Source organism: Oncorhynchus masou, chromosome 20, assembly GCF_036934945.1.
Source record: "Oncorhynchus masou masou isolate Uvic2021 chromosome 20, UVic_Omas_1.1, whole genome shotgun sequence".
Classification (NCBI taxonomy): Eukaryota; Metazoa; Chordata; class Actinopteri; order Salmoniformes; family Salmonidae; genus Oncorhynchus; species Oncorhynchus masou.
Window position 1 is genome coordinate 3,894,421 of NC_088231.1, and position 27,472 is coordinate 3,921,892.

Sequence of the window (27,472 nt, forward strand, 5' to 3'; positions counted from 1 at the left end):
TCATCATTAAGTGATGGTAACCGGGTCGGTGACATATGCTAAGCCTAGACTGGACTCTCCAATGATCTGTTTGTCAGCTAACTGGCTTGACCAGAGGATGACTTAGTCCTCGAAGGAGGACAACAGTCACTTACTGTCAGCCACAACACTGAGCTTTGTCCACCCGTGAGAATGGGATGCATCCCAAATGGCAACCTATCAACTTCGCTAGCTAGCTAACCGACAACTGTAACGATGTATTTAAGAGACAACAAGTGCTCATTGTGAAAACGCATTTATGTTTTCAATAAACATTGGAGACAAAATATAGATTACATGTTGTCAACAATCAAAGCCAACCCCGTCTGTTTTGCTTCATTAGTAGGGCACGCGTCGGTTTTGCTGCTAAACAACCAACCCCGTCTATAGCGTAATAGTGACCCTGTCAAAAGTCTTTAATGTTCATTCCACACACACCTTGATCTAAACTATTTAAACCAGGAAAGCGTTCTTATATCCCTTAACCTATTTTCTCTGTCAATATGAAAAAGACTGAAGCTGTACAGAGCCACAAAGCTAATCTCGATCAATAGTAATAATTTGCTTTGCGGTGTAGGGCAGACCAAAGACAACTGTGTGTGTCCTGTCTACACTATCATTTACAGTGTTTTCCAGGGAGCGGGAACCTTAATATGGCCTTAACGTAAGAAAGCATTTTTCCCGTCTCATGTCGAAACGAACAATTGATTTTCTGTCAGGTTCTCTCTTAAAAAAGACCCATGAGTCTCAACCACAGTTGCCGCCATTTTCAATTTGCTGTGTTTCTTTTCATCACCATTACTCTTAATAGGGGCCTGTTCATGGGTGAAAGACAACTTGATACAGTCGAGCAGCTATGTCAGAGACTCACTCATCTCTTCTGTGAGAATATTGCATGTATGTCTGGGATGCAGAACCACAGGCAACTCCTTTAACAACTTTGTGGGATCAGCATTTCTTCATCCAATCCTTACTCCACCTATTAAGATCACAGTGACTAAAACTGACCCTGGGCCAGTTGTTATGGGATGCACATCTATTCAACACCATCACTCTGCCAGACGTCTATGTGTCTCATTCAGCATCAGCCTCCCAAACCCCCTTCTGGGAAAAGCCATATACCTCAAGGCTCGGAATGATGACGTCACATGATGATCTCATTTCCTGTATTTAATGTATACCGAGAGGCGCACTAGGGCTGAATAAGTGGAATGACTCTTCAATGGGTCACCGTGACTCACTGGGAGCACAGTATTGTTGCACTCATTCAGCCCTCAAGGTTACAGTGTGCTCGTGACAGTGTGTGTGTGTGTGTGTGTGTGTGTGTGTGTGTGTGTGTGTGTGTGTGTGTGTGTGTGTGTGTGTGTGTGTGTGTGTGTGTGTGTGTGTGTGTGTGTAAAAGTATTCCTTCCCAATACTGATGAGTTGAAGCACAGAGCATGATTCATAGTCAGTTAGGGAATGCTGACGATGGCCTATCTCAGTGAGTTATTTAGGTTAGTGGTCCTCACTCCATCAAGAACACATGATTTGATTCATAAAAATAATAATAAAATGTTACCTTAATTAAACTGACTTGCCTAGTTAAATAAAGAACAAATTCATTTTTTCAATGACGGCCTAGGAACTGTGGGTTAACTGCCTTGTTCAGGGGCAGAATGACAGATTGGTACCTTGTCAGCTCCGGGAGACCTTGAGTAGCTGAAATCTAGTTAGTGCTAGACTTGTATAAAAGCTGGCTCGATTCAGAAAACTCCCATTGTTACTGTATATCACTCACTCACACACAGACACACAGAGTCAACGGACGCATGTCAATGTCACAATGACAAACACACAGACATGCACACTGACCTGTGAAGCGTCGCAGCAGCTTGGTGCAGGTCTCGGCCACTGTCTCGTCGTCGCAGCGCTCCATGAGCAGTGCCTCCTGGCCACAGATCCAGCCGCTCAGCATGTGGCCGTAGCGCTCGGGCGGGTACAGCACGTCAAATGAGCAGATCTTGCGGTACCACAGCTCCTCGGGGTAGACCGGCTGCTCCAGCTGCGCCTCGTCCTCCCACACAAACTGGATGCTGTTGCACTCGGGGCTCCAAAAGGGATCGGAGAACTCCAGGAAAATCTTGTCAGTGGTGCTGATGCCGAGCTTCTCGATGGCGAGGACTTTGTCCTCGGGCAACGAGGGTGAGAAGAGCGCCTCATGGCGGTTCTTGAGGACGCCGAGCGAGGCGGTTACGATCACGTGGTCGGCTGGGAGCGACTCGAGGTCCTCGCACTCTACGCTGATGGGGTACGCGTGGCCCGGATTGGGGTTGGGCTCACCATGGCAACGTTGGTCGTCGTTATGGTCGCCGTCGTCGTGCCGATTGTTGTTGTCGCCGTGAGCGATCTCCTCCTGTTGCTGGGCGGAGTAGTTCCAGTGGACGCGGCGGACGGGTTTCCCCAGGCGCATCACGCGGGACGGAATGTCCTGCACCAAGAGGTCCACGATCTTCATGAAGCCTCCCGGGATGACGTGGTGGGCCCCTGGGATCTCCGTCCACTCGCCGAACTCACTCAGCGAGACCTCGTCCATGCTGGGGGACGAGCTCTCACAACTCTCCACCTGAAGGACAACACACACACAAACAAACAAAGTTAGTTTGACTCAGATCAAATTGAGCTCCTTTATTAGCTGCTCTCACAACTCTCCACCTCTTTCCAATCAATCAATCAATAAATCAACTCATCAATAAATCAATAAATCAGTCAAATATATTGAAGCTTTTTTTAATAACCCAGCCGAGAAGCCCAGAGAGCAAGTAGCAGAACAGTAGTTGGAAGAAACCTAAAGAGGAACCAGACAATGGCTGCATCGGATAGAAACACAGACAAACAAGTCTGTTCAATTCTGGTCAAATGTATCTATTTTGTTTCAAGTAGATTTTTTTTCTGTAACTCTGATTGGCTAAAACTCCTTATTGAATTGAGGGCAAATTAACCTCCTCTACCAAAGCGCTACTTAATCCTAGTCGAATTGCCGATTTATTGGCCATGAGATCTTATTATTTCTTTGGGTTATCATTTTTTAGCTCAAGTCTACAAACCCAATAGTTTGTTTACTTTTTTTACCTTTATTTAACCAGGCAAGTCAGTTAAGAACAAATTCTTATTTTCAATGACGGCCTGGGAACAGTGGGTTAACTGCCTGTTCAGGGGCAGAACGACAGATTTGTACCTTGTCAGCTCGGGGGTTTGAACTCACAACCTTCCAGTTACTAACACTCTAACCACTAGGCTACCCTGCCACCCCTACTTAACTAGAGCCTCACGTTTCCTCTGAGGAAAACTCTTAAATCATGGCCTTGGCTGCCACTAATGGAAACTTTGGACATAAGTGGCACATTATCCCCTACATAGTGCATAGGGTTGTGGTCAATGGTAGTGCACTACATTGGTAATAAGGTGCCATTTGGGATGTAGCCCTAATAATTGAGTGCCGGTGGACCAGGAAACGAACTGAATAAGTACACAAAAACAATAAGGCTTGCAATATGTCACACCCTGACCATAGTTTGTTTTGTATGTTTCTATGTTTTGTTTGGTCAGGGTGCGATCTGAGTGGGCATTCTATGTTGTGTGTCTAGTTTGTCTGTTTCTGTGTTTGGCCTGATATGGTTCTCAATCAGAGGCAGGTGTTAGTTATTGTCTCTGATTGGGAACCATATTTAGGTAGCCTGTTTGGTGTTGGGTTTTGTGGGTGATTTTCTCCTGTGTCAGTGTTTGTTCCACACGGGACTGGTTCGGGTTTACACGATTGTTGTTTTTGTAGTTTATTCATGTATAGTTTTCTTATTAAAAACAAACATGAATTTCAACCACGCTGCGTTTTGGTCCTCCTCTCCTTCCCAGGAAGAACCTCGTGACACAATCACCCACCACAACAGAACCAAGCGGCGTGGTGACAGGCAGCGGCAGCAGGAGCAGCGCAAGGAGGACTGGACATGGGAGGATGAGTTGGACGGTAAAGGACCCTGGGCACAGCCAGGAGAATATCGCCGCCCCAAAGAAGAGCTGGAGGCGGTGAAGGCGGAGAGGCGCTGGTATGAGGAGGCAGCACGGCAGCGTGGATGGAAGCCCGAGAGTCAGCCCCAAAAAATTATTGGGGGGGTGTACACAGGAAGCGTGGCGAAGCCAGGTAGGAGACCTGCGCCAACTTCCTGTGCTTACCAGGGGGCGAGAGAGACCGGGCAGGCACCGTGTTATGCTGTGAAGCGTACGGTGTCCCAGTGCGGGTGCATAGCCCGGTGCGGTACATACCAGCTCTGCGTATCAGCTGGGCTAGAGTGGGCATCGAGCCAAGTGCCATGAAGCCGGCTTTACGCATCTGGTCTCCAGTGCGTCTCCTTGGGCCGGCTTACATGGCACCAGCCTTGCGCATGGTGTCCCCGGTTCGCCTGCATAGCCCAGTGTCGGCTATTCCACCTCGCCACACGGGCAGGGCGACCGGGAGCGTTCAACCAGGTAAAGTTGGGCAGGCTCGGTGCTCAAGAGCTCCAGTGCGCCTGCACGGTCCGGTCTATCCGGTACCACCTCCACGCACCAGCCCTCCGGTGGCAGCCCCCCGCACCAGGCTGTCTCTCCGTCTCATCCCTACAGGTGCTCCCGCCTGTCCAGCGCTGCCAGAGCCTTCCTCCTCTCCAGCGCTGCCGGAGTCTCCTGCCTGTCCAGCATTACCGGAGCCTTCCTCCTCTCCAGCGCTGCCGGAGTCTCCCGCCTGTCCGGCGCTGCCAGAGCCTCTGCCCCTCAGTCCAGAGGCGCCAGAGCTCCTCCGTCCAGCGCTGCCGGAGCCTTCCTCCTCTCCAGCGCTGCCGGAGTCTCCAGTCTGCCCAGCGCCATCAGAGTCTCCCGTCTGCCCAGCGCCGCCAGTGCCGCCAGTCTGCAAGGAGCCGCCAGTGCCGCCAGTCTGCAAGGAGCCGCCAGTGCCGCCAGTCTGCAAGGAGCCGCCAGTGCCGCCAGTCTGCAAGGAGCCGCCAGTGCCACCAGTCTGCAAGGAGCCGCCAGTGCCGCCAGTCTGCAAGGAGCCGCCAGTTCCGCCAGTCTGCCAGGAGCCGCCAGTCAGCCAGGATCCGCCAGTGCCGCCAGTCAGCCAGGATCCGCCAGTGCCGCCAGTCAGCCAGAATCCGCCAGTGCCACCAGTCAGCCAGGATCCGCCAGTGCCGCCAGTCAGCCAGGATCCGCCAGTGCCGCCAGTCAGTCAGGTTCCGCCAGTGCCGCCAGTCAGCCATGATCCGCCAGTCAGCCATGATCCGCCAGTACCGCCAGTCAGCCATGATCCGCCAGTGCCGCCATTCAGCCATGATCCGCCAGTGCCGCCAGTCAGCCATGATCCGCCAGTCTGCCAGGATCCGCCAGTGCCGCCAGTCAGCCAGGATCCGCCAGTGCCGCCAGTCAGCCAGGATCCGCCAGTGCCGCCAGTCAGCCAGGATCCGCCAGTGCCGCCAGTCAGCCATGATCTGCCAGTGCCGCCAGTTAGCCATGATCCGCCAGAGCCGCCAGTCAGCCAGGATCTGCCAGAGTCGTCGGCCAGTACGGCGCTACCCCTCTGTCCCGAGCTGCCCCTCTGTCCCGAGCTGACCCTCTGTCCCGAGCTGACCCTCTGCCCCGAGCTGCCCCTCTGTCCCGAGCTGCCCCTCTGTCCCGAGCTGCCCCTCTGTCCCGAGCTGCCCCTCTGTCCAGTGGGGTCATTTAGAAGGGTCGCCGTGATTAGGAGGCCACGGAAGCGGACCATGTGGCGGACTAAGACTATGGTGAAGTGGGGGCCACGTCCAGCACCAGAGCCGCCACCGTGGACAGATGCCCACCCAGACCCTCCCCAACAGGTTCCGGCCGCACCTTGGGGGGGGGTGTACTGTCACACCCTGACCATAGTTTACTTTGTATGTTTCCATGTTTTGTTTGGTCAGGGTGTGATCTGAGTGGGCATTCTATGTTGTGTGTCTTGTTTGTCTGTTTCTGCGTTTGGCCTGATATGGTTCTCAGAGGCAGGTGTTAGTCATTGTCTCTGATTGGGAACCATATTTAGGTAGCCTGTTTGGTGTTGGGTTTTGTGGGTGATTTTCTCTTGTGTCAGTGTTTGTTTCGGGTTTACACGTTTGTTGTTTTTGTAGTTTATTCATGTATAGTTTTCTTATTAAAAACAAACATGAATTTCAACCACGCTGCGTTTTGGTCCTCCTCTCCTTCCCAGGAAGAACCTCGTGACACAATAGCTATATTTCCTGAGGTAAATTGTTGTTGTCGTCCTCATCTTTCTCTTTCCTGGACGCCCTGTAGAGTTGGCTCTACGCGTAATAAAGGGCTTCCATTTTGTTGTCCGCTGTGTTTCTATTTCATTAGCAAACTGACCTTTAAGTGATCAACACTAATTTGAATCCAATGAGTTATTGGGTATAATAACAAGGAGCAAGGATGGAGCAATAACATTACCAAGCTAAATGAAGCTATTGCTAACATAAACAAGATAATGTAGCTAAAGCTAACATTAGCCAGAGTTTCTGGGAAAGGGGGATACCTACAGTTGTACAACTGAATGCATTCAACTGAAATGTGACTTCCGTATTTAAGGTGCGGGGGGCTGCCATAATCGACATCCACGTCTTCAGCGCCCGGGGGTTAACTCACGCCATTTGCACACACTGTATATAGACTTCCTTTTTTTTCTCCATTGTGTTATTGACTGTACGCTTGTTTATTCTATGTGTAACTCTGTGTTGTTGTTGTGTCGCACTGCTTTGCTTTATCTTGGCCAGGTCGCAGTTGTAAATGAGAACTTGTTCTCAACTAGCTTACCTGGTTAAATAAAATATATTTTACAAAAATGCCTTGTTCAGGGGCAGAACGACAGATTTGTAACTTGTCAGCTCAGGGATTCGATCCAGCAACCTTTCGGTTATTGGCCCAAAGCTGTAACCACTAGGCTACCTGCCACACCTAGTTATACTTGATTTCCTGACCTGCTTGTTCAGTTTAGTCATAAAGCATGCCATAAACTCTTGTATTGTGTGAGACTTGCGTGAGAGTGCAAGTCTAAACCTAGCAGGAGCATCACATGTGCTACTTCAGTCAATTATCTGCGTATAAAGAACTGGCTTGAACCAGAACTGTGCAAGAGGCCATAGAGGTGCACCAATTCTCTCCAGAGATGAGTGATTCAGAATACAGCACTGTTGATTTAATATGGAAAAATAGAAAGAAATGCCCTCCGTAGCGACTTTTAAAACGGGTTTTCTTGGAACACATAGAGCAATCTTACATACCTAGAAGGGAACGTTATTGGATTTGCATAATGTTTGCGTAGTTAATGCATTCCAATCATTAACTAGAGCTCTAGCATCTTTTATAGTCTCTCAGGAGGACCCCCTCCCCCTTACACATTCAAACACACACCCCTATCCCTATACACACACACACACACACACACACACACTCACACACACCTTGAGGTACTGCTGGAGCATGGACAGCTTGAGTCTCTTGGTGCTCTCCGAGTCGTCGGGGTCCAGCGTGATCTTCTTGCGCACCACGTCCCTTGTGAACACCCCAACGCTGTTCTGGCTTTCAGCACACACAGGCTTCCCATTCTGGAAAAACTCCTGAGTCAGCTCGTATACCTGGGGAGGAGAGAAGAGGGTTCGAGCGGATGGCAAGAGGGGAGAGAAATGTGAGTTTGACGGCCATGGTATAACCAGTAATGAATGTGCAGAGAGTCTGCATCCCAAATGGCATCATTTTCCCTTTATAGTGCACTACTTTTGACCATGGCAATTAGGGCACTGGTCAAAAGTAGTGCACTATATAAGGGAATAGGGTGCCATTTGGGACGTAGCCAGGGTTTGTCTGGGTACCAGTCTGTTTTCATTCTGGTTCTACACTGGACAACCCAGAGTTTCATTGGTATAGACAGGCACTATTTTGCTACTACCTTATCCAACAGCTATAACAGTCTGAACATTCAAAATCTGCTGGGGTGCTTCTAAAACTTTAAAGGGGCCATATGTAAGGTGATCGCTTTGTTGTTGTTTGAATGCCAAATGTGCCCTTTAAAGGGTGCAGCCAGGTGAGAATGTATGACATCCTTTAGCACCGTGGCATGGCTGCATGTGAGGGTGGGACTTACGTACATTATTCAACAACAGATTGTTTTACATTTTTCCATACTTTCTTCCGAGGCCTGTGACTTCTACAATACAGGATATATAGCAAACATGCACACACACCTCTTTTAGAAGGAACTGCCCACTCATTGGACAAAAAGAGGGAGCATCATTGTGTAGGAGGTCACACAGTATTATTTCCATTGGAATTTACTAGGAAACTATGTTGTTTTACAACAACAATTACAACAATTTAACACAACTGGTAATGACCTGGTACCAAATGGTGCCTGTTTTAAAAACAAACAAGTAATTCATAGATTATTACTGTGCACCATTTCACATGCCATTTCTCAGGAAATACCTGGGATGACGCCAAATGGCACCCTATTCCATATTTAGTGCACTACGTTTGACCCATAGGGCTCTGGTCAAAAGCACTACAATATGGTTCCATTTGGGATACAACCATTTCTGTGCCGTCAAAAACGGTGCAACCGTGAAGGTGTCTTTTCTAATGAAGTGAAACGGTGAGCTGAACAAAGAGGGTGGTGGGAACTGGAGCTGACCCTTCAGTCACGAGACTGGTGATCGCCCGGGGGGCCATTCCAAGGGAGTGCCGGGTTACAACAGGTAAACACCACTGAAACTGGGATATAGGAGCTATGTAGGCTACTCAGCACCAATAATGGCATAGTAATGAATATAAGTGTCGATATGACAGTAGTAATAAAATGCTATTATTGCCGATACATGGTGTCGTCAATGGCCAGTTGGAGCATTGTCACCGGCTGATGTTTTTTATCCAGTGATGACATTTTGTGACGGTGCCATCCCTTGTTTTTCCCGTCTCTCCTGTCTCACCGTTTCATTCGGTGGTGGTTCGGGCACCTGCTGGGTGCACACAGTTCTAGCTTTTTGTGTTTTAGACCTCGGAGGTGTACAGTAAGTTGAGGCTGAGGCTCGGAATCAGAAGACGAATCATGGGAGATGTCATGATTCATTTCTCCCCCACCATCTGAATCGTTTTCATTCTGAGTTTGTAGCAACGTTAATGCAACATGTGCATCCGCTCGTCTTGATCTTCTTGGCATTGTAAATTACGCATGCTCTCACCATGTACTCAAAGTAGACCGATAAGGCTGCTTGGATTCGTTTGCTTCCCGTCGCTCATCAACTCACCCATTCTCCCGCATCATATTTCCATCATTTATTAAATTTGTTGTTATATGTATATATGTTATATGGAAATTAGTTTTGGTATACTTTAGTTGCGAGGCAATTAACGGGGTAATTATCAACTGGGCACCGCACCTTCAACTGTTGGGAGGTTGTGGCCCAGGCCCTACTGTCGGGAGAAGGAGGGGCAACGGGGAAGAACATAAAAATAAATTAAATGCCCTCCTAAAACTGGTTATAAATCCAGTTACAGTGCCTTGCAAAAGTACTCATCCCCCTTGGTGTTTTTCCTATTTTGTTGCATTACTACCTGCCATTTAAAATGGATTTTGATTTTGATTTCATGTAATGGAGATACACAAAATAGTCCAAATTGGTGAAGGGAAACAAAAATAATGTACTTGTTTCAAAAAAGTATAAAAAATTATAAACGGAAAAAGGGTGCGTGCATATGTATTCACCCCCTTTGATATGAAGCTCCTAAATAAGATCTGGTGCTGTCACGCCCTGACCTTAGAGAGCCGTTTTATTGTCTATTTTGTTTAGGTCAGGGTGTGACTAGGGTGGGCAAACTATGTTTTCTATTTCTTTGTTGGCCGGGTATGGTTCCCAATCAGAGGCAGCTGTATATCGTTGTCTCTGATTGGGGATCATACTTAGGCAGCTTTTACCCACCTCTAGTTTATGGGATCTTGTTTTGGTACTGTGCTGTTTAGCCCTACTAAACTTTACGTTTCGTTTGTATTTATTGTTTTTTTTCGGTGTTCAATGACAAAAGATGTACGCCTACCACGCTGCATCTTTGTCCGATCCTTCCGTCAACAAGCATAACAGGTGCAACCAATTACCTTCATCACATAATTAGTTAAATAAAGTCCACCTGTGTGCAATCTAAGTTTCACATGATCTCAGTGGGGCAAAAAAGTATTTAGTCAGCCACCAATTGTGCAAGTTCTCCCATTTAAAAAGATGAGAGGCCTGTAATTTTCATCATAGGTACACTTCAACTATGACAGACAAAATGAGAAGAAAAAAAAAATCATCACATTGTAGGATTTTTAATGAATTTATTTGCAAATTATGGTGGAAAATAAGTATTTGGTCAATAACAAAAGTTTATCTCAATACTTTGTTATATACCCTTTGTTGGCAATGACAGAGGTCAAACGTTTTCTGTAAGTCTTCACAAGGTTTTCACACACTGTTGCTGGTATTTTGGCCCATTCCTCAGTCCTCAGCAGTCCAATACCTTTCGCAGAATATCAGTCTGTCCCTGATGTTTTTCCTGGAGAGAAGTGGCTTCTTTGCGGCCCTACTTGACACCAGACCATCCTCCAAAAGTCTTTGCCTCACTGTGCGTGCAGATGCACTCACACCTAACTGCTATCATTCCTGAGCAAGCTCTGTACTGGTGGTGCCCCGATCCCAGAGCTGAATCAACTTTAGGAGACGGTCCTGGCGCTTGCTGGATTTTCTTGGGCGCCCTGAAGCCTACTTCACAACAATTGAACCACTCTCCTTGAAGTTCTTGATGATCCGATAAATGGTTGATTTAGGTCCCATCTTACTGGCAGCAATATCCTTGTCTGTGAAGCCCTTTTTGTGCAAAGCAATGATGATGGCATGTGTTTCCTTGCAGGTAACTAAGGAAGAACAATGATTCCAAGCACCACCCTCCTTTTGAAGCTTCCAGTCGGTTATTCAAACTCAATCAGCATGATAGAGTGATCTCCAGCCTTGTCTTCGTCAACACTCACACCTGTGTTAACGAGAGAATCACTGAGATGATGTCAGCTGGTCCTTTTATGGCAGGGCTGAAATGCAGTGTAATTATTTGGGGGGGATTCAGTTCATTTGCATGGCAAAGAGGGACTTTGCAATTAATTGCAATTCATCTCATAACTCTTCACAACAATATAGAGTATATGCAAATTGCCATCATACAAACTGAGGCAGCAGACTTTGTGAAAATATATATTTGTGTCATTCTCAAAACTTTTGGCCATGACTGTACACACCTGTTCTGAAAGGTCCCAGAGTCTGCAACACAATTAAGCAATGGGCACCACCAAGCAAGTGGCACCATGAAGACCCAGGAGCTCTCCAAACAGGGCAGGGACAAAGTTGTGGAAAAGTACAGATCAGGGTTGGGTTATAAAAACTATCAGAAACTTTGAACATCAAGGAGCACCATTAAATCCATTATTTAAAAAAATTGAAAGAATATGGCACCACAACAAACCTGCCAAGTGAGGGCCACCTACCAAAACTCACGGATCAGGCAAGGTGGGCATTAATCAGAGAGGCAACGATAACCCTGAAGGAGCTGCAAAGCTCCACAGCGGAGATTGGAGTATCTGTCCATAGGACCACTTTAAGCCATACACTCCACAGAGCATGGTTTACGGAAGAGTGGCAGGAAAAAAGCCATTGCTTATAGAACAAAATAAGCAAACGCGTTTGGAGTTCGCCAAAAGGCATGTGGGCGACTCCCCAAACATATGGAAGAAGATACTCTGGTCAGATGAGACTCAAATTGAGCTTTTTGGCCATCAAGGAAAATGCTATGTCTGGCGCAAACCCAACACGTCTCATCACCCCGAGAACACCATCCCACAGTGAAGCATAGTGGTGGCAGCATCATGCTGTGGGGGTGTTTTTCATTGGCAGGGACTGGGAAACAGGTCAGAATTGAAGGAACAATGGATGGAGCTAAATATTCTAGAATTTTTTGTATTTTAGTATTTCTTATTATTATTTCTTGTTTGTTACACAAGAAAAAATATTTTGCATCTTCAAAGTGGTAGGCATGTTGTGTAAATCAAATGATACAAACCCCCCAAAAATCTATTTTAATTCCAGGTTGTAAGGCAACAAAATAGGAAAAATGCCATGGGGGTGAATACTTTCGCAAACCACTATGTTAGTGGTATTAAGATTCTAACAACGACAGTGTGTTATATAGACTTATTTAGGAAAAGTCAAGAAAGGAGGGGGGCATGACTTGAAAAATGTCAGAGTAGCAGATTTTTTAGAAATTCATGAGCAGTTCAAATGACTGCCTTAGCTGTCCCAGAGTGAAGTTCACATTCATTTTCCATGGAATCAGAACGTTTATGTTTACCATTGCTGCACTAAGTTACATTGTAACCACAAAGGTCATATGATAATGACATGGTATTCGATTGCATAACCTTATCATCTTGTCTTAACTCCCTGGTGGAACGTTTTGCATACAAAGACCAGGTGTGTGTTCATTAGGCAACAAATGGAAGAAAAACACTGAAACAGGGTGGGTCAACCTGAAAACTACATTTTAAAATTCCCTAGCAAAACGTAAAAAACGTTTCCATTGCGTGCCCTAATGAACTCAACCCAGGATGCACCACACCTTTGTTGACAATATAAAATAGCCTCCGGTTGAAATGGGATCCTCAAGAAACACATTTTCAAAGACAAATAATTGATAAGCTATTTCTTGTCCATTGCCTCACACTCATGAAACATTAGATCTAAACAAACAGGACTTCTATGTACCTCAAATCCTGATGTGAAACAAAACCACCAAGTCAGCTTCGGAATGCTAATCCTACTGCTTAGTTAATTATGCTGCTTTCCAGACAGAGGCACAGTGGCGATTAGCGCTTAGCGCAGTTGTAATGATACTTGGGAAGGGATAAGTGTTTAGTGCTGCTGTAATGATGCACGGTGGGGGTTAGCCTAATGCATACCGTAGCTCTGCTGTGTTGATGCTGCTGCTACACTGCAAAGTGATTGGCATCTTGGAAATGGATTATACAAGGGATTACAGCATAGAGGTATGCAGACTGACACACATGAAATCAGGAAAAAAGCATTGTTCACACTGTATGTTGCAGCTCCCTAATTATTACCAAAGATGGTTTAGTATGAAGACACACTACCGGTCAAAAGTTTTAGAACACCTACTCATTCAAGAGTTTCTTTATTTTTACTATTTTCTACATTGTAGAATAATAATGAAGATATCAAAACTACTAAATAACACATATGGAATAATGTAGTAACCAAAAAAGTGTTAAACAAATCAAATTATATTTTATATTTGAAATTCTTCAAATAACCACCCTTTGCCTTGATGACAGCTTTGCACACTCTTGGCATTCTCTCAACCAGCTTCACTTGGAATGCTTTTCCCACAGTCTTGAAGGAGTTCCCACATATGCTGAGCAGTTGTTGGCTCCTTTTCCTTCATTCCGCGGTCCAACTCATCCAAAACTATCTCAATTTGGTTCAGGTTGGGGGATTGTGGAGGCCAGGTCATCTGATGCAGCACTCCTTCAATCACCTTCTTGGTAGAATAGCCCTTAAAGAGCCTGGAGGTGTGTTGGGTCATTGTCCTGTTGAAAAACAAATGAGTCCCACTAAGCCCAGACCAGATGGGATGGCGTATCACCGCATAATGCTGTGGTAGCCATGCTGGTTAAGTGTGCCTTGAATCCTAAATTAATCACACACATGTCACCAGCAAAGCACCCCCACACCATAACACCTCCTCCTCCATGCTTTATGGTGGGAAATACACATGCAGAGATTTTCCGTTTACCCACACAGCGTCTCACAAAGACACACCGGTTGGCACCAAAAATATCAAATTTGGACTCCAGATCAAAGGACAAAATTTCACTGGTCTAACGTCCATTGCTAATGTTTCTTGGCCCAAGCAAATCTCTTCTTATAATTGGTGTCCTTTGAGTAGTGGTTTCTTTGCAACAGTGTCCTCTGAACAGTTGATGTTGAGATGTGTCTGTTACTTGAACTCTGTGAAGTATTTATTTGGGCTGCAATTTCTGAGGCTGGTAACTCTAATGAACTTATCCTCTGCAACAGAGGTAACTCTGGGTATTCCATTCCTGTTGTGGTCCTCATGAGAGCCAGTTTCATCATGGCGCTTGATGGTTTTTGCAACTGCACTTGAAGAAACCGTCAAAGTTCTTGAAGTTTTCAGGATTGACTGACCTTCATGTCTTACAGTAATGATAGACTGTCGTTTCTCTTTGCTTATTTGAGCTCTTCTTGCCACAATAAGGACGTGGTCTTTTACAAAATAGGGCTATCTTCTGTATACCCCCTTACTCTGTCACAACACAACTGTTTGGCTCAAACGCATTAAGAAGTAAAGAAATTCCAGAAATGTACTTTTAAGAAGGCACACCTGTTAATTGAAATGCATTCCAGGTGACTACCTCATGAAGCTGGTTGAGAGAATGCCAAGAGTTTGCAAAGCTGTCATCAAGGCAAATGGTGGCTATTTGAAGAATCTCAAATATACTACATGATTCCATATGTGTTATGTCATAGTTTTGATGTCTTCCCTATCATTCTACGTTGGAATGTTGGAAATTGTAAAAAATAAAGAAAAATCCTTGAATGAGTAGGTGTTCTAAAACTTTTGACCGGTAGCTTCTCTAATAGAAATCTTCGATCTCGCTTGTAGGCGATGTTGTGGAGACTTTGGCTAGCTAAACTCGTGCGCAGAAACACATTATCGGGTCTAACGGTCGTCTCACGCCGAACTCTGCATGTGCAGGCAGTCAAATCAAAGGCACTCTTTAGACGTGAAGTCGTTTTTGACGAAAATGTGACAGTTTGTCACTTTCACCATGTTGGAGTAATAACATGTTGAGTTACTTATTGGCTCGACTCTAAGTGGTGCCTTCAGATTACAAGAAAATGAACATTACGGAAGAATTTCCCTTCTCTCATTAACTTCTCAAACCCCAAACCCTGGTATGCCGAGTGCTTCGCAAGCGTTCTCGGACGTATCGCAATGTTGCGCCTCTGGGTTTATAAATTCTGTTATTACTGTGTAGTTATCCATGTTCGTACAGTGTGTTCTTAAAGGAACGGGTGCTGCTGTGGAGAATGCTGTGTTATTAAGGTGGATAATAGAGAAGGTTCTTCTGTGTTCAAGTGCCTTGAAATAGTTCCAGTTCCGTAAGCGTTGCGAACAAGTCGCCACAAGCTTGATACACCTCTTTCTGGCCCACTCAATGTGAATCCTTTAAAAGATGACATTGGTATTTGTGTTCTTTATTGGTAACTTTGCTGCTTGCAACACTTATGGAACGTAACTATTGTGAGAATTACTCAGGGACATAGAGAAAGGGAAGTGTGTAGAAAGCGTGCCCCTTTCCTCTGCACAGTGTCTATTTACTCTGAACTGAAGGGTATTGGGGGAAGCCAATGTTGCGAGAATGTACTATACACACCTGTGCTATACACACCTGTGCTATACACACCTGTGCTATACACACCTGTGCTATACACACCTGTGCATACGTGCCACTGTCTATGTACAGTATCTACATTCAGTCATGGGTGTCTCCCTGTGCACACATCAGTGGTAATCTGGACACACACACACACACACCTTTGGACACACACCTCCCACACACCTCTCTCCCCTCACCTCATTGTAGAGGTCACTGAACTCCTCGACCAGGTCCTTGGGGATCCTGGTACCGCTGTTGGTCTGGTAGTGGGCCACGCCGTTCTTGGTGTACAGGCTGATGCGGCCCACGCTGCGCTCGCCGTCCGTGGTGTGCTCCAGCAGCCCGTTGTCCTCCGCCAGGTGGTACACTGGGTTCCCGTTAGCGCCATGGATCCAGGTGGCTCCGAGCTCCAAAGTCGTTTGTCCTGGAATAGGATGGAGGAGGAGAAGATGAAGAAGAATGAAGTCCTCACTGTAGCTCAGTTGGCGCTTGCAATGCTAGGATAGTGGGTTCGATTTTTTTGGATAAAAGCATCTGCTAAATGGCATATAAATACGTAATACACTTAGTGTCTGTCACAATATGAAGTAATGGTTTGGCCATGCAAGTAGTGAGGATATTGGGACAGGCTTAGGCTCCGTTCAAAAGTAGTGCAATCTATAGGGAATAATGTGTCATATCAGATGCACCTTTGGGGTCACACTTACATTCTTTGTTTACCCAGCCCAAGCACTTGATTTGTTTGTGTCCATTTATTTGGGAATAAGTTGAATGGAATGGAACTTGAATTCAATGAAATACGCAGAGAAATGAGAACAGGAAGTTGTTTTAATTGAATGGACGTGAAGGGAACTACAGTTAGAGGGTGTCCATTCAATGAATGTGACTGCAGCCTACTGGACATTTTGAGGATGCTACAACCACCTACTCTAGAGATACTTGTTATTGAAAGGGCTTCATAGAGAATGAGGAATAGGGATAAATAAATCATTTTTTGAAATATTGAATTGAAGCCATGTGTGGCAATGGGAGTAATCGAACTTGTTCAGCTCAAAGGGGATTTTGCAGGACTAACCACTCATCCATCCGAGAGACAAATTCCCCAATCACATTTTGAATTGAGAAAGCTTAATTGGGCTTTGCAAAGCACACATTCTGATCCAGTGTTATTTTGGGAAGGCTTTTAGCATTAGCACTGATAGCGTAGCCCCATAGAGAATAGAGGGGGGGGCACCTTTTGACAGCTAGATGTGAGTGCGGGGGAAACAACCTGATGATTACACACTCACACAGACAGGTCGAATGTCTCAGTGGGTGAGGTTCGGAGCTTTCAGCTTACAGAAAATGTTAACTATTTAAGAAACAAAACACCCATAGAGTCATAACCCATGACATTCCAGGGTCTGGTTTAGCGTCGTTTCCTCCAAGTATTGTTTCTTACTCGCGCTTCGTGTGTTTGTAGTGTATAAAGTTCATGGCATCATTTTTTTACCGTGCTGAATGCTTTGAACTCTCCCTCCGACGCGGTCTGACGCCTCTAGGACTGTGACATCTGTGAAGCCGCTCTCCAGGAGGCTCTTGGTAGCTGCGAGGCCGGCCAAGCCCGCGCCGATCACTACTATTCGAGGCTGTCGACGAGTGCGGAGGTCTCTACTAAGGGGGTCATCAGTGCTGTCTGAAGATATTTCACAACTTTGCATGCCGTCCAAGCTCCTCTTCTAGGGGGTCTGAGGGGAAAACAGAAACAGAGAAACAAGCCATTAGTTTAAAACAAGTGAATCCTTGGTCCAGCGGTAAAAAGCGCTGACTTTGGAACCCATGCAGCCGCCAGCACAGGTTCAAATCCGACTCCTTGCTCTCTCGTTCTTCCTCACTCTCCTGTCTAATAAACATGAATGGAACTACGAACACAAAAAAAACAAAGCAAGTCAGTTTCCCTCAGGAAAGATTAGGACAGAAAGTATCTTTACACACAGGGGGAGATAGCATCAGTGGGTACTCAATTGAGTGTTCTCAGTTCAAAGTAAAGTCCTCCGTGTACTGTACACAGTACTGTACACAAACCCTCTTTCAGATTAAATACCCGTTATGACATCAAATCTATTCTGGAAATAGAATTTCATCGCGCTTTCCTGATAATGTGTACTTTGAGAGGGGAACGGGTTCATCGTGTTATTCGCTATTTCAAAAAGGTGTCGCTATTTTGTGGTCTGGCTGTCTGGTAATTGTTGTCTCTAATTGGGGATCATATTTATGTAGGAATTTTTCCCACCTGTATTTGTGGGATTTTGTTTTGTGTTTGTGCATGTGCACCACATAGTCACGTTTAGTTGTTTGTTTATTGGTAGATTTTTGTTCTGCTGAAGTTTCACTTGAAAATGAATATGTGGAACTCAACATCCGCTGAGCCTTGGTCCCGTTCTTACGACAACCGCGACAGAATATCCCACCAAACAAGGACCAAGCAGTGTGCAACGATGGGAAAAATAAGTTGGACTTGGGAAGAAATCATGGAAGTCTGGTGCAACCTGGGCTGGCTCCACACTTCTGACCTCCAGTGCGCCTCCCCAGTCAGGTACGTCCTGTGCCTGCTCCACGCACTCGCCCTGAAGTGTGTGTCACCAGTCCGGTACCACCTGAGCCAGCTCCACGCACTAGGCCTCCAGTGCGCCTCCCCAGTCCGGTACATCCTGTGCCTGCTCCCCGCACTCGCCCTTAAGAGTGTGTCACCAGTCCGGTGCAACCTGTGCCGGCTCACACATCAGGCCCCCAGTGCTCCTCCCCAGTCCGGTATGTCCTGTGCCTCCTCCTCGCACTTGCCCTGAAGTGCGTGTCACCAGTCTGGTGCCACCTGTGCCGGATCCACGCATCAGGCCTCCAGTACGCCTCCCCAGCCCCGTACGTCCGATGCCGGCTCCCCGCACCCGCCCTGAACTGCATGTCACCAGTCCGGTGCCACCTGCGCCGGTCCACAGTGCGGAACCTCCTGCGACGGTCCACAGTGCAGAACCTCCTGCGACGGTCCACAGTGCAGAACCTCCTGCGACGGTCCACAGTGCGGAACCTCCTGCGACGGTCCACAGTGCAGAACCTCCTGCGACGGTCCACAGTGCGGAACCTCCAGCGACGGTCCACGGTCTGGAACCTCCAGCGACGCTCCACGGTTCGGAACCTCCAGCGAGGGTCAACGGTCCGGAGAGTCCAGGCACGGCCTCCAGTCCCTCTCCAGGGCAGGAGCCTTCCTCTGCGCCGTGGCCCAGTCTAGGCACGGTGTCCAACCCAGCGCGATGGCAGGATCCGGGGTCTGGGCAGGGGCTACGATCTACACCAGAGCCGACCTCCACTTATCACTGTCAAACGCTCCCTGAAACACTTCAGCGAGCAGGCCTTTCTAATCGACCTGGCCGGGGTATCCTGGAAGGATATTGATCTCATCCCGTCAGTAGAGGACGCCTGGTTATTGTTTTTAAATGCCTTCCTAAACATCTTAAATAAGCATGCCCCATTCAAGAAATTTAGAACCAGGAACAGATATAGCCCTTGGTTATCCCCAGACCTGACCAGAGCCGCCACCGACGCTAATCAGGCCTCCTACCCTCCCCATTTGTTTTCAGGTTTTGCGGCCGGAGTCCGCACCTTTGGGGGGGGTTACTGTCACGCCCTTACCATAGAGAGCCCTTGTTTCTCTATGGTGTCGTAGGTCAGGGCGTGACTAGGGGGTATGCTAGTATAATTTCTATGTTGTGTTCTAGTTTATATTTTCTATGTTGGTGTTGTGTGTGATTCCCAATTAGAGGCAGCTGGTAATCGTTGTCTCTAATTGGGGATCATATTTAAGTAGCTATTTTTCCCACCTGTGTTTGTGGTATGTTGTTTTGTATTTGTGCACCACGTAGTCACGTTACGTTCGTTTATTGGTCTATTTTTGTTTTGCTGAAGTTTCACTTGGAAATAAATATGTGGAACTCAACATCTTGGTCCCGTGCACCTCGGTCCCGTTCTTACGACAACCGTGACAACAACGTACCGCAGAGTGCCTGGACAGAGCCCTTAGCCATGGTATAATGGCCCTACCACAAGCCCCCGAGGTGCCTTATTGCTTTTAGAAACTGGTTACGTAATTACAACAGTAAAAATAAAGGTTTTGTCATACCCATTTTTTTTACCTTTATTTAACTAGGCAAGTCAGTTAAGAACAAATTCTTATTTACAATGGCTGTCAGCCAATCAGCATCCAGGGCTCGACCACTCCGTTTATAACAACATATAGACAACTGTGTCTGAGGAAACAAATGCAAAAGGGAGCATATTTAAAGCGCACCTCCCTGATCCCATTATACTAATCTAATGTAGTCTCAAAACAAAACACTAAGCAACACCAAATGAATGAGACTCACGCGGGTCCTTGATTGATTGTTTGGGGCGACGGCATCGCAGGGTTGAAATTTTGAGGTGAAATACGTTTTATTTAATTATTTTCTCACAGACTTCCTTCCACCGCTCTCACTGAAGTAGCGTGTGTGTACGCAAGTGATCTGAAGTGCTGTACCACGGGGCCTTGCCAAATGGAAAATAGGCACATTTGACAGAAAGCAGGCAGTGGAAGAAAGGACAAAGGAGAAGAGAGAGAGAGAAAGAAAGAGAGGGAGATGGTAAGAAAAAAAATAGGAAAAGCAAGAGAGACGAAAGAGAAAAAGTACGTCTGTTTGTGAAAGATGAAGAGGGGATGGAAGGATAAAGGAGGAAAATGCATTAGGAAGCAGACTAAACAGAGCAGTAACGCGTTCCATTATCCTCATTTTTCATTTTTTTTTCATCCCTGAGCGCACCCCCCCCACCCCACCCCTCCTCTTCCTCTGAGAGGTGAGACCATATGCTACCTCCAGTTCCTACATGTGACTCACTCCACTCCCCTCTAACCAACAAAACCTCCCCGCTCTGTCACCACGGCAACGCTGCTGCACATGGCAATGCTGCGGTACCATACTGAGAAACCGTCTCGCACACACAAGAAAAAGGCGGTTTCTCCCGAACCAGGGTCACGCGGTCAAACCGGTTCAGTGAATCCATTACCGTCTATTTAGAACTGCAGCTGCGTCTGAGGTATGCTGCTCATCTGAGCTTCCTAGAGGTTTGCTGTCTACTGTTTCAGATGACACCATTTTGGTACACAAAGTGCAAGAGGACGGAGCCAAAACAAACCAATTTGAGTACACTTACTACCACCCAGACCAAAATGTGGATTATAAACTGGGTGGTTTCATCCCTGAATGCTGATTGGCTGAAAGACGTGGTATGTTAGACCGTATTCCATGGGTATGACAAAACTTTTTTTTTTACTGCTCTAACGTTGGTAACCAGTTTATAATAGCAATAAGGCACGTCGGGTGTTTGTGGCATATTGCCAATATGCCACGGCTAATGGCTTTATCCAGGCACTCCGCGTTGCCATGGTATAATGGCCATATACCCCACCCCCTCGGTCCTTATTGCTTAATTATATCACATGCTGTTTAGAGACTATGGGAACTAACTCTCTTCACACTATGTACCGTGGGAAAGAGGTCTCTTCGAAACTGGTTTCAAACTCGTTGTGTTTCATAGGCTCGAATACAGTACACAGTGGCTGTGTTTACACAGGCAGCCCAGTTCTGATCATTTTTTCACTAATTGGTCTTTGACTAATCAGATCAGCTCTAAAAAAGATCTGCTGTAAAAAGATCTGATGGGATTAGTCAAAAGACCAATTAGTGGGAAAAAGATAAGAATTGGGCTGCCTGTGTAAACGCAGCCTAAATAGCTCTGGAAAGTTAGACACTGAAGGTTCAGGCACCAACTGCAGCGAGGATCATATTGAAAATGCTGTACAGAATATGGGAACTAATATAGTTCACAGTATATTGCAGAAAGGTTAGATACATTTCAAGCACAAACAGCAGTGATTGCAACACTTGGAAGTTCAGAACCTTCTTCCCAGCTGTGTTCACCTTTGACCTCACAGCTGTCTTCATCACAAGACTAAGAGTGTTGAATAGTGGGAAATGATAATAGTAGCGGGCTGAGAAGGAAGCAAAACGTGTCTGGACAAGTCCTAGCTGGTTAGACCGTTCAATGAGTCTGAATAAGGTTCCATTTCGGATGCATCCTCTTTCTGCATTCGTTTCATAGCCCTCAATGGTCAAAAGTAGTACAATTCTCTGTCTGCATCTATTTCTTCACATCCATTATGTCGGTGATGCCTTGACTGGAATATTCACACGTTCCTGAAAAGTGCTAATCGTACCTCAGTAAACTATCAACAAAAGTTGTGGTGTTTGTCACAGATGCCGACCGTCTAATATTAAAAATACATAATCCTGTGAAATGACTTGTTATTTCAGAATGGATTCCCATTTGAAATAGAAATGGCGGTTTGTACGTATATAGACCATCTTTATTGCCTGATTTTATCCAGCGAACAGGACCAGCGTTGTGGACTGAATACCCAGGGACCTAGTCATACACAGTGGTACACTAACAAGGCCACTACACATTCTCCAAATTAATTACGATTCTAGGAACAGAGGAATAGCCTTGTGGCCTTGAGGCATAGAACTGAACAGCAACCGGGAGGAAACCCTCATCAGCAAGTATAGAGTGGCTACACACACATACTGTAACATCCCCCTCTTTTAGCAGGCAAAACTACCTAGCTCAGTAAGTGAATCTCTCTCCCCCTCTCTCCTTCCCTCTCTCCCCCCTACCCTCCCTTCCCATTTTGGCATAAATTAATTGTCTTTCTCTCTCTTTGAGTCAACTACTCACCACATTGTATGCACTGCAGTGCTAGCTAGATGTAGCTTATGCTTTCAGTAGTAGATTAATTATTTGATCCTTTGATTGGGTGGACATGTCAGTTCATGCTGCAAGAGCTCTGATAGGTTGGATGACGTCCTCCGGAAGTTGTCATAAATACTGTTTAAGTCTATTGGAGAGGGTGGAAACCCATGTGCCTCCTAGGTTTTGTATTGAATTTAATGTACCCAGAGGAGGACGGAAGCTAGCTGTCCTCCGGCTACACCATGGTGCTACCCTACAGAGTGCTGTTGAGCCTACTGTAGACCTTCATTGCAAAACAGTGTTTTAATAAATTACTTGGTGACGTGTTTAGTTTAGTTTTATCTAAAAAGGATAACGTTTTAAATGTTTCACTATTTTTTATTTTATGAATTCACTGAGGAGGATGGTCCTCCCTTCCTCCTCTGAGGAGCCTCCACTGGTGCATACACACAATCAATCACTCACACACACACACGCACAGCAATAATACTCCCGATAATGACGATCCTAATTATGACAACATTCATCCATTTCTTTGGGCTAATAGGCATCCCCGGGTCACCTCACAACTGAAACGATGGTGGACTAAGTGCCTGCGGGCTGAGGAAAAATTCAAATGTATTTTTACTGCTCATGATTTGGTATTTTTCAATCCTTCCTTCTGTCACATATTAACCTATATTAACCTGTGTTATATTAATAATAACTTATGGGTGTGTACAGAGCTTTAGAGGTGAAATGTTAACACACACCAACACACACACTTATGCTTTTCCTATTTCTGGAGCTTGTTTCATGGACCAAAAGAAAAAAAACTAAAGTTGTTTTAATGTAATTGAATTAAGAGGTAATGGGGGATGAATTGGACCTCTTGCTAAGTTCAGGCAGACACATGTAAGATAAGCCACGAGCACACTGTGCACACCGCGGGCCTCCGTGAGGACACACAGCGGGGTGTGATGTCAGCACATCCTTTTTGTAGGTCACCGAGACATTTCCTGTTGAAGGACCCACAGTGGAGCTCGCTCAAGGAGCCCATGGGGCCCACAGCAGAGCAGCACCAACAGTTACAGGCCGATAAAGTAAAGGCATCCCAGCCAAAACAGTTTGGGAAGAGTTTGTATCTTTTTTTGTTATTAGTGTTCCAAGGCAGAGTCCTCAATCGGTGTTACGGATGCTTCTCATCAAGTGAGAGGAAATCCAGGAAAAAAAGATTAAGCAAACACGTTTCGCTATTGTTCCTTCCCCATCCCCACAACACAAGGTGACACATCTAAACCGGGAAAAATACCCCTTCACATCCATAAGACCACAGTCACTCTATGGAGGCATGTAGCCTAGTGGTTAAGAGTGTTGGGCCAGCGCCGTGGACGTTAAAAGCAGCACCCCGCGCACCTCTCTGAGTCAGAGGTTGGGTTAAATATGGAAGACACATTTCGGTTGAACGCATTCAGTGTGCAACTGACTAGGTATCCCCTTTCCCAGAGGCTAGAAGGGCCTGTAACTATGTAATAAATGGGACACAGAGGGTTCCAAATAGTGCACTACTTAGGGACCCTGGTCAAAAGTAGTGCACTGTATTGGAAATTGGGTGCCATTTGGTACAAACTGTTAGTGGGCCCTGGATTCCTTCAGGGATTCGGAAGGAAGATGGTCTTCCTTTCTGACTGTAATAACAGAAAAACCTCCTCAAAATACATGCTTCTCCAAAGCTTTATTCCTGCATCCACATTTACTTGTGAAGCAATATAGGATTTTGTATGCAAGCACTAATATAAATCACTAGGTAAAATGACATAATACGCACATTCAGCCTTACTTTCTGAATCACCAGGAGAGTAGAAAGTTATTGAATGTCCCAGGATGGTGTATTTAGTGTATTGCATATACAGTAAAGCTGCCTAGTACTATTACAGTAATACTATGGTTTTACTACAAAACAGCAATAAGATTTGCAGAGAAAGGATCACAGAATGTTTCCCAGGTCACATACACTCTCTGTCACACACACACACACACACACGCACATACACGTGTGCATGTACACACACACACACCTCTCTCTCCCTCCTCGGACCAAGACATAGAGCCGCTGTGATTCCGTTATCCCTAGCTGGTTAACGGTCTCGCCACATGTCACCACTCCTCTCTCCCCAGTCATGCCGCAGAATGCAGATTAATGGGGGCTGGACCCGGGGTGGGGAACTCTACAGCGTTTGACCTAGAAACGAGTAACCTAGCCTACATTTGACTGACATTGCTCGAGGTTGCTCTTTCCAGGGGCAGACCAGGGCAAAAAATGGGACTGTAAGGTTAAAAAGAAGTCTGCCTGTCATTTATTGAGTTGTAGGGCCACCCCCTCCCTTTTCCTTCCAAATACCGGCCTTCCTAAAACACACACACCCTTCCTCCATCCAACTCCTCACCGTCTGCACTTCAGTCCACTCCACAGCTGCTTTCATGCCATATCCGACAACCCTGGAACATCTCTGGTCTGGATCAAACCCCGAGAGCGCCAAGCAGTGCCTGCTAGTGTGGCAACACGACGTCTCACTTCCTCAAGCCCGCAAACATCAAAAAGGACAAGAGTGCTCTAGCCTTGGGATGCCCCGGGCCCCGTGCCAGACAGGCCCCAGAAATTCCACACCTCTCTCCCAGCTCCGGTGTTCCAGAGCTGGGATGCTAGGGCTAGGGGAGGGCTTCTGGCTGGCAGTGCTAGAACTGATGCTTGGGTGTCATCCATCCTGGAGCCGTATAAACAGGAGTGCGGTGCCCCTAGGACTAGAGTGGTAATGCCAAAGGTAAGCCGCAGTTCAAAGGGCACCGCCCCGCAAGGGGAACTGGTTGGAATGCGGTCAGGTGGTGCACAATGGACAGTAGTGCCTTTTGAAAGCGTTTAAAACAAAGAGCGATGATTCTGAATGGTGAAGATATGTGGATACCACCTGACAGCATTGAGTCCAGACAGATCATATTCTTTACTTTACATAACGATAAACCTTGACTTATTGTGTAGAACAAGGGTATTACACCTTCAGGCAATGTACATATGCTGGTAATTATTCATGCATAAACTAGTGGAATTTCACAAGAACAGCTGTAATGATTTTTTCCCCATCTATTTTCTTATTCATTGGGTTACAGATAAGGGACTGGGATTGAATCAAATTACAATAACATTGTAAAACAAGTTAATTGAATAAATGATTTTCCATCCCATTCATATTCTATTCATATAATATGAATTAAAGAGAGGAATGAATGAATACAGGCAAGATAGAGACGGAAATAGGGAGAAAATGCCATTGAAGTTCTCAAGTTTATTTTGCTGACCACAGAGAAAGTAGCGTTGAGTTCCAGACAGGCTACGCACGGCTGTGTGTATCTCATCCTCTGCCACGTAATAGTCAAAGTAGCAACACAGACCACCAGACCACAGTTCGAAACAAAGAAGAACGACTAGTTCGTCTTCTGTTGATATATTCTGATTCAATGTGGAGAAATATCTGGTCAAAACGGAACAGAAAATACACCAGAATACACATTTTACACAGAATTAAACTTAGGCTATAGCAATAATGTTTTGAACATCCAACAGCATAATTTTACAAAGCGATGTAAATAATGGAATTAGGATCATTTTCTTTATATTTTCTTGATTAACTATTTTTTGTAGCCTAATACGGCACATAATTCAACACTAGGCATAAATACACTTGCCTACAAGTACACACCGTACCCTACTGTGACAGCTGCAGCTCAGCTGTTTACTTCTTTGCTATACACAATGTTGATGAATATTATAACCATGACTGGACTGCGACGAATGGCGTTTTACATGTTTTACCTTCTAGGAAACAAGCTTGATTTCAGGAGGCGCTCATTACCTGACTCCGTTAGTCTTCAGTTTTAAACGTGAGAATTCTCCTCTTCTCCTTTGTTTTCCTCGTACCCGGCTCCGCTTTGTATTTATATGTGCCTTGAAACCAGAAGCAGCCAGTTCCCCTTTGCCGCTGCCTCCCCGCTTAAAGGAGCAGTACAATCAAAAACGTGATTTACCTAACATTTCCACAATATGAGATCGAAATAACATTCTGAAATTGGGGAAATTATGAAAATGCACTTTTGGAAAGGAAAAAAAGCCTAGAATTTCAGTCTGTTCAGGTGGGATGGAGTTTTGGTCCTTGCTAATCAGTATCCTTGGGACTTCACTTCCCCAATTGAAGTTGACATTAACAATGGTTACTGTAAGGGTTAAGATTAGGGTTGGGTAAGGGTTATGGTTAAGGTTAAGGTTAGGGTACGGATGTCCCAAGGATCCAGAATAGCACTGATCATGTTCTTTTTTTGCCTAGACCATGACATCACAATCTGATTATGCTGACCAATCACCAGTCATCTTTTATTTGCATAATATGTATCCCCTTTGAAGTGGTATGAGGGTATGCTGTAGTCTAGACAATCCTGTCCACCAATCAGGGCTGTGTATGTAAATATATTTGCAACTGTATTTTTTATTTTTGTTTGTTTAACATTTATTTAACTAGGCAAGTCAGTTAAGAACAAATTCTTATTTACAATGGCAGCCTAGGAACAGTGGGTTAACTGCCTTGTTCAGGGGCAGAACGACAGATTTTTACCTTGTCAGCTCGGGATTCAATCTAGCAACCTTTCGGTTACTGGCCCACGCCAAAACAGCCACATGATCAGACTGAGCATTTTAACGGCAATTGAAATATATTCTGAGTTATTTTCATTAAAATTGACACACACGGTGATTTATTAGACATACAGTGATGATTAAAAAAATAAATAAAAAATAAAGACCGCATTGGGTCTTAATTAATATGAGCAACCCTGACTTGCCCAACCAGCACTGCCTGAGGTGAGTGTCCATAATGGCTAACTGAGAAAGGATCATTTGTAGACACTACAAACTGTAACTGTATATTGGCCAACAGCGGAGCTATTCATGTGTCAGACTCTAAGAAAAAGTGTTCGAGAGAAAATTAGAAAAAAGACAAGAGAAATTATAGTTTTATAGAAGGACTACAGTAAATTAACTGT

The 27,472-nt window shown here is 45.6% G+C and overlaps 1 protein-coding gene across 1 annotated transcript in view; it reads right to left on the reverse strand.

Moving 5' to 3' along the window:
- LOC135506705 (spermine oxidase-like) overlaps nt 1–26,402 on the reverse strand; it is a 29,116-nt gene extending 2,714 nt beyond the window's left edge. Inside the window, exons 1-5 of the mRNA XM_064926044.1 lie at nt 26,293–26,402; nt 17,079–17,313; nt 15,784–16,010; nt 7,497–7,670; nt 1,873–2,623 (exon numbers count right to left, since the gene is read on the reverse strand). Of these exons, the coding sequence (XP_064782116.1) occupies nt 1,873–2,623; nt 7,497–7,670; nt 15,784–16,010; nt 17,079–17,286 (1,360 nt within the window). The 5' untranslated portion in view covers nt 17,287–17,313; nt 26,293–26,402. The remainder of the gene's footprint in view (nt 1–1,872; nt 2,624–7,496; nt 7,671–15,783; nt 16,011–17,078; nt 17,314–26,292) is intronic.
- Nucleotides 26,403–27,472: the final 1,070 nt, after the last annotated feature.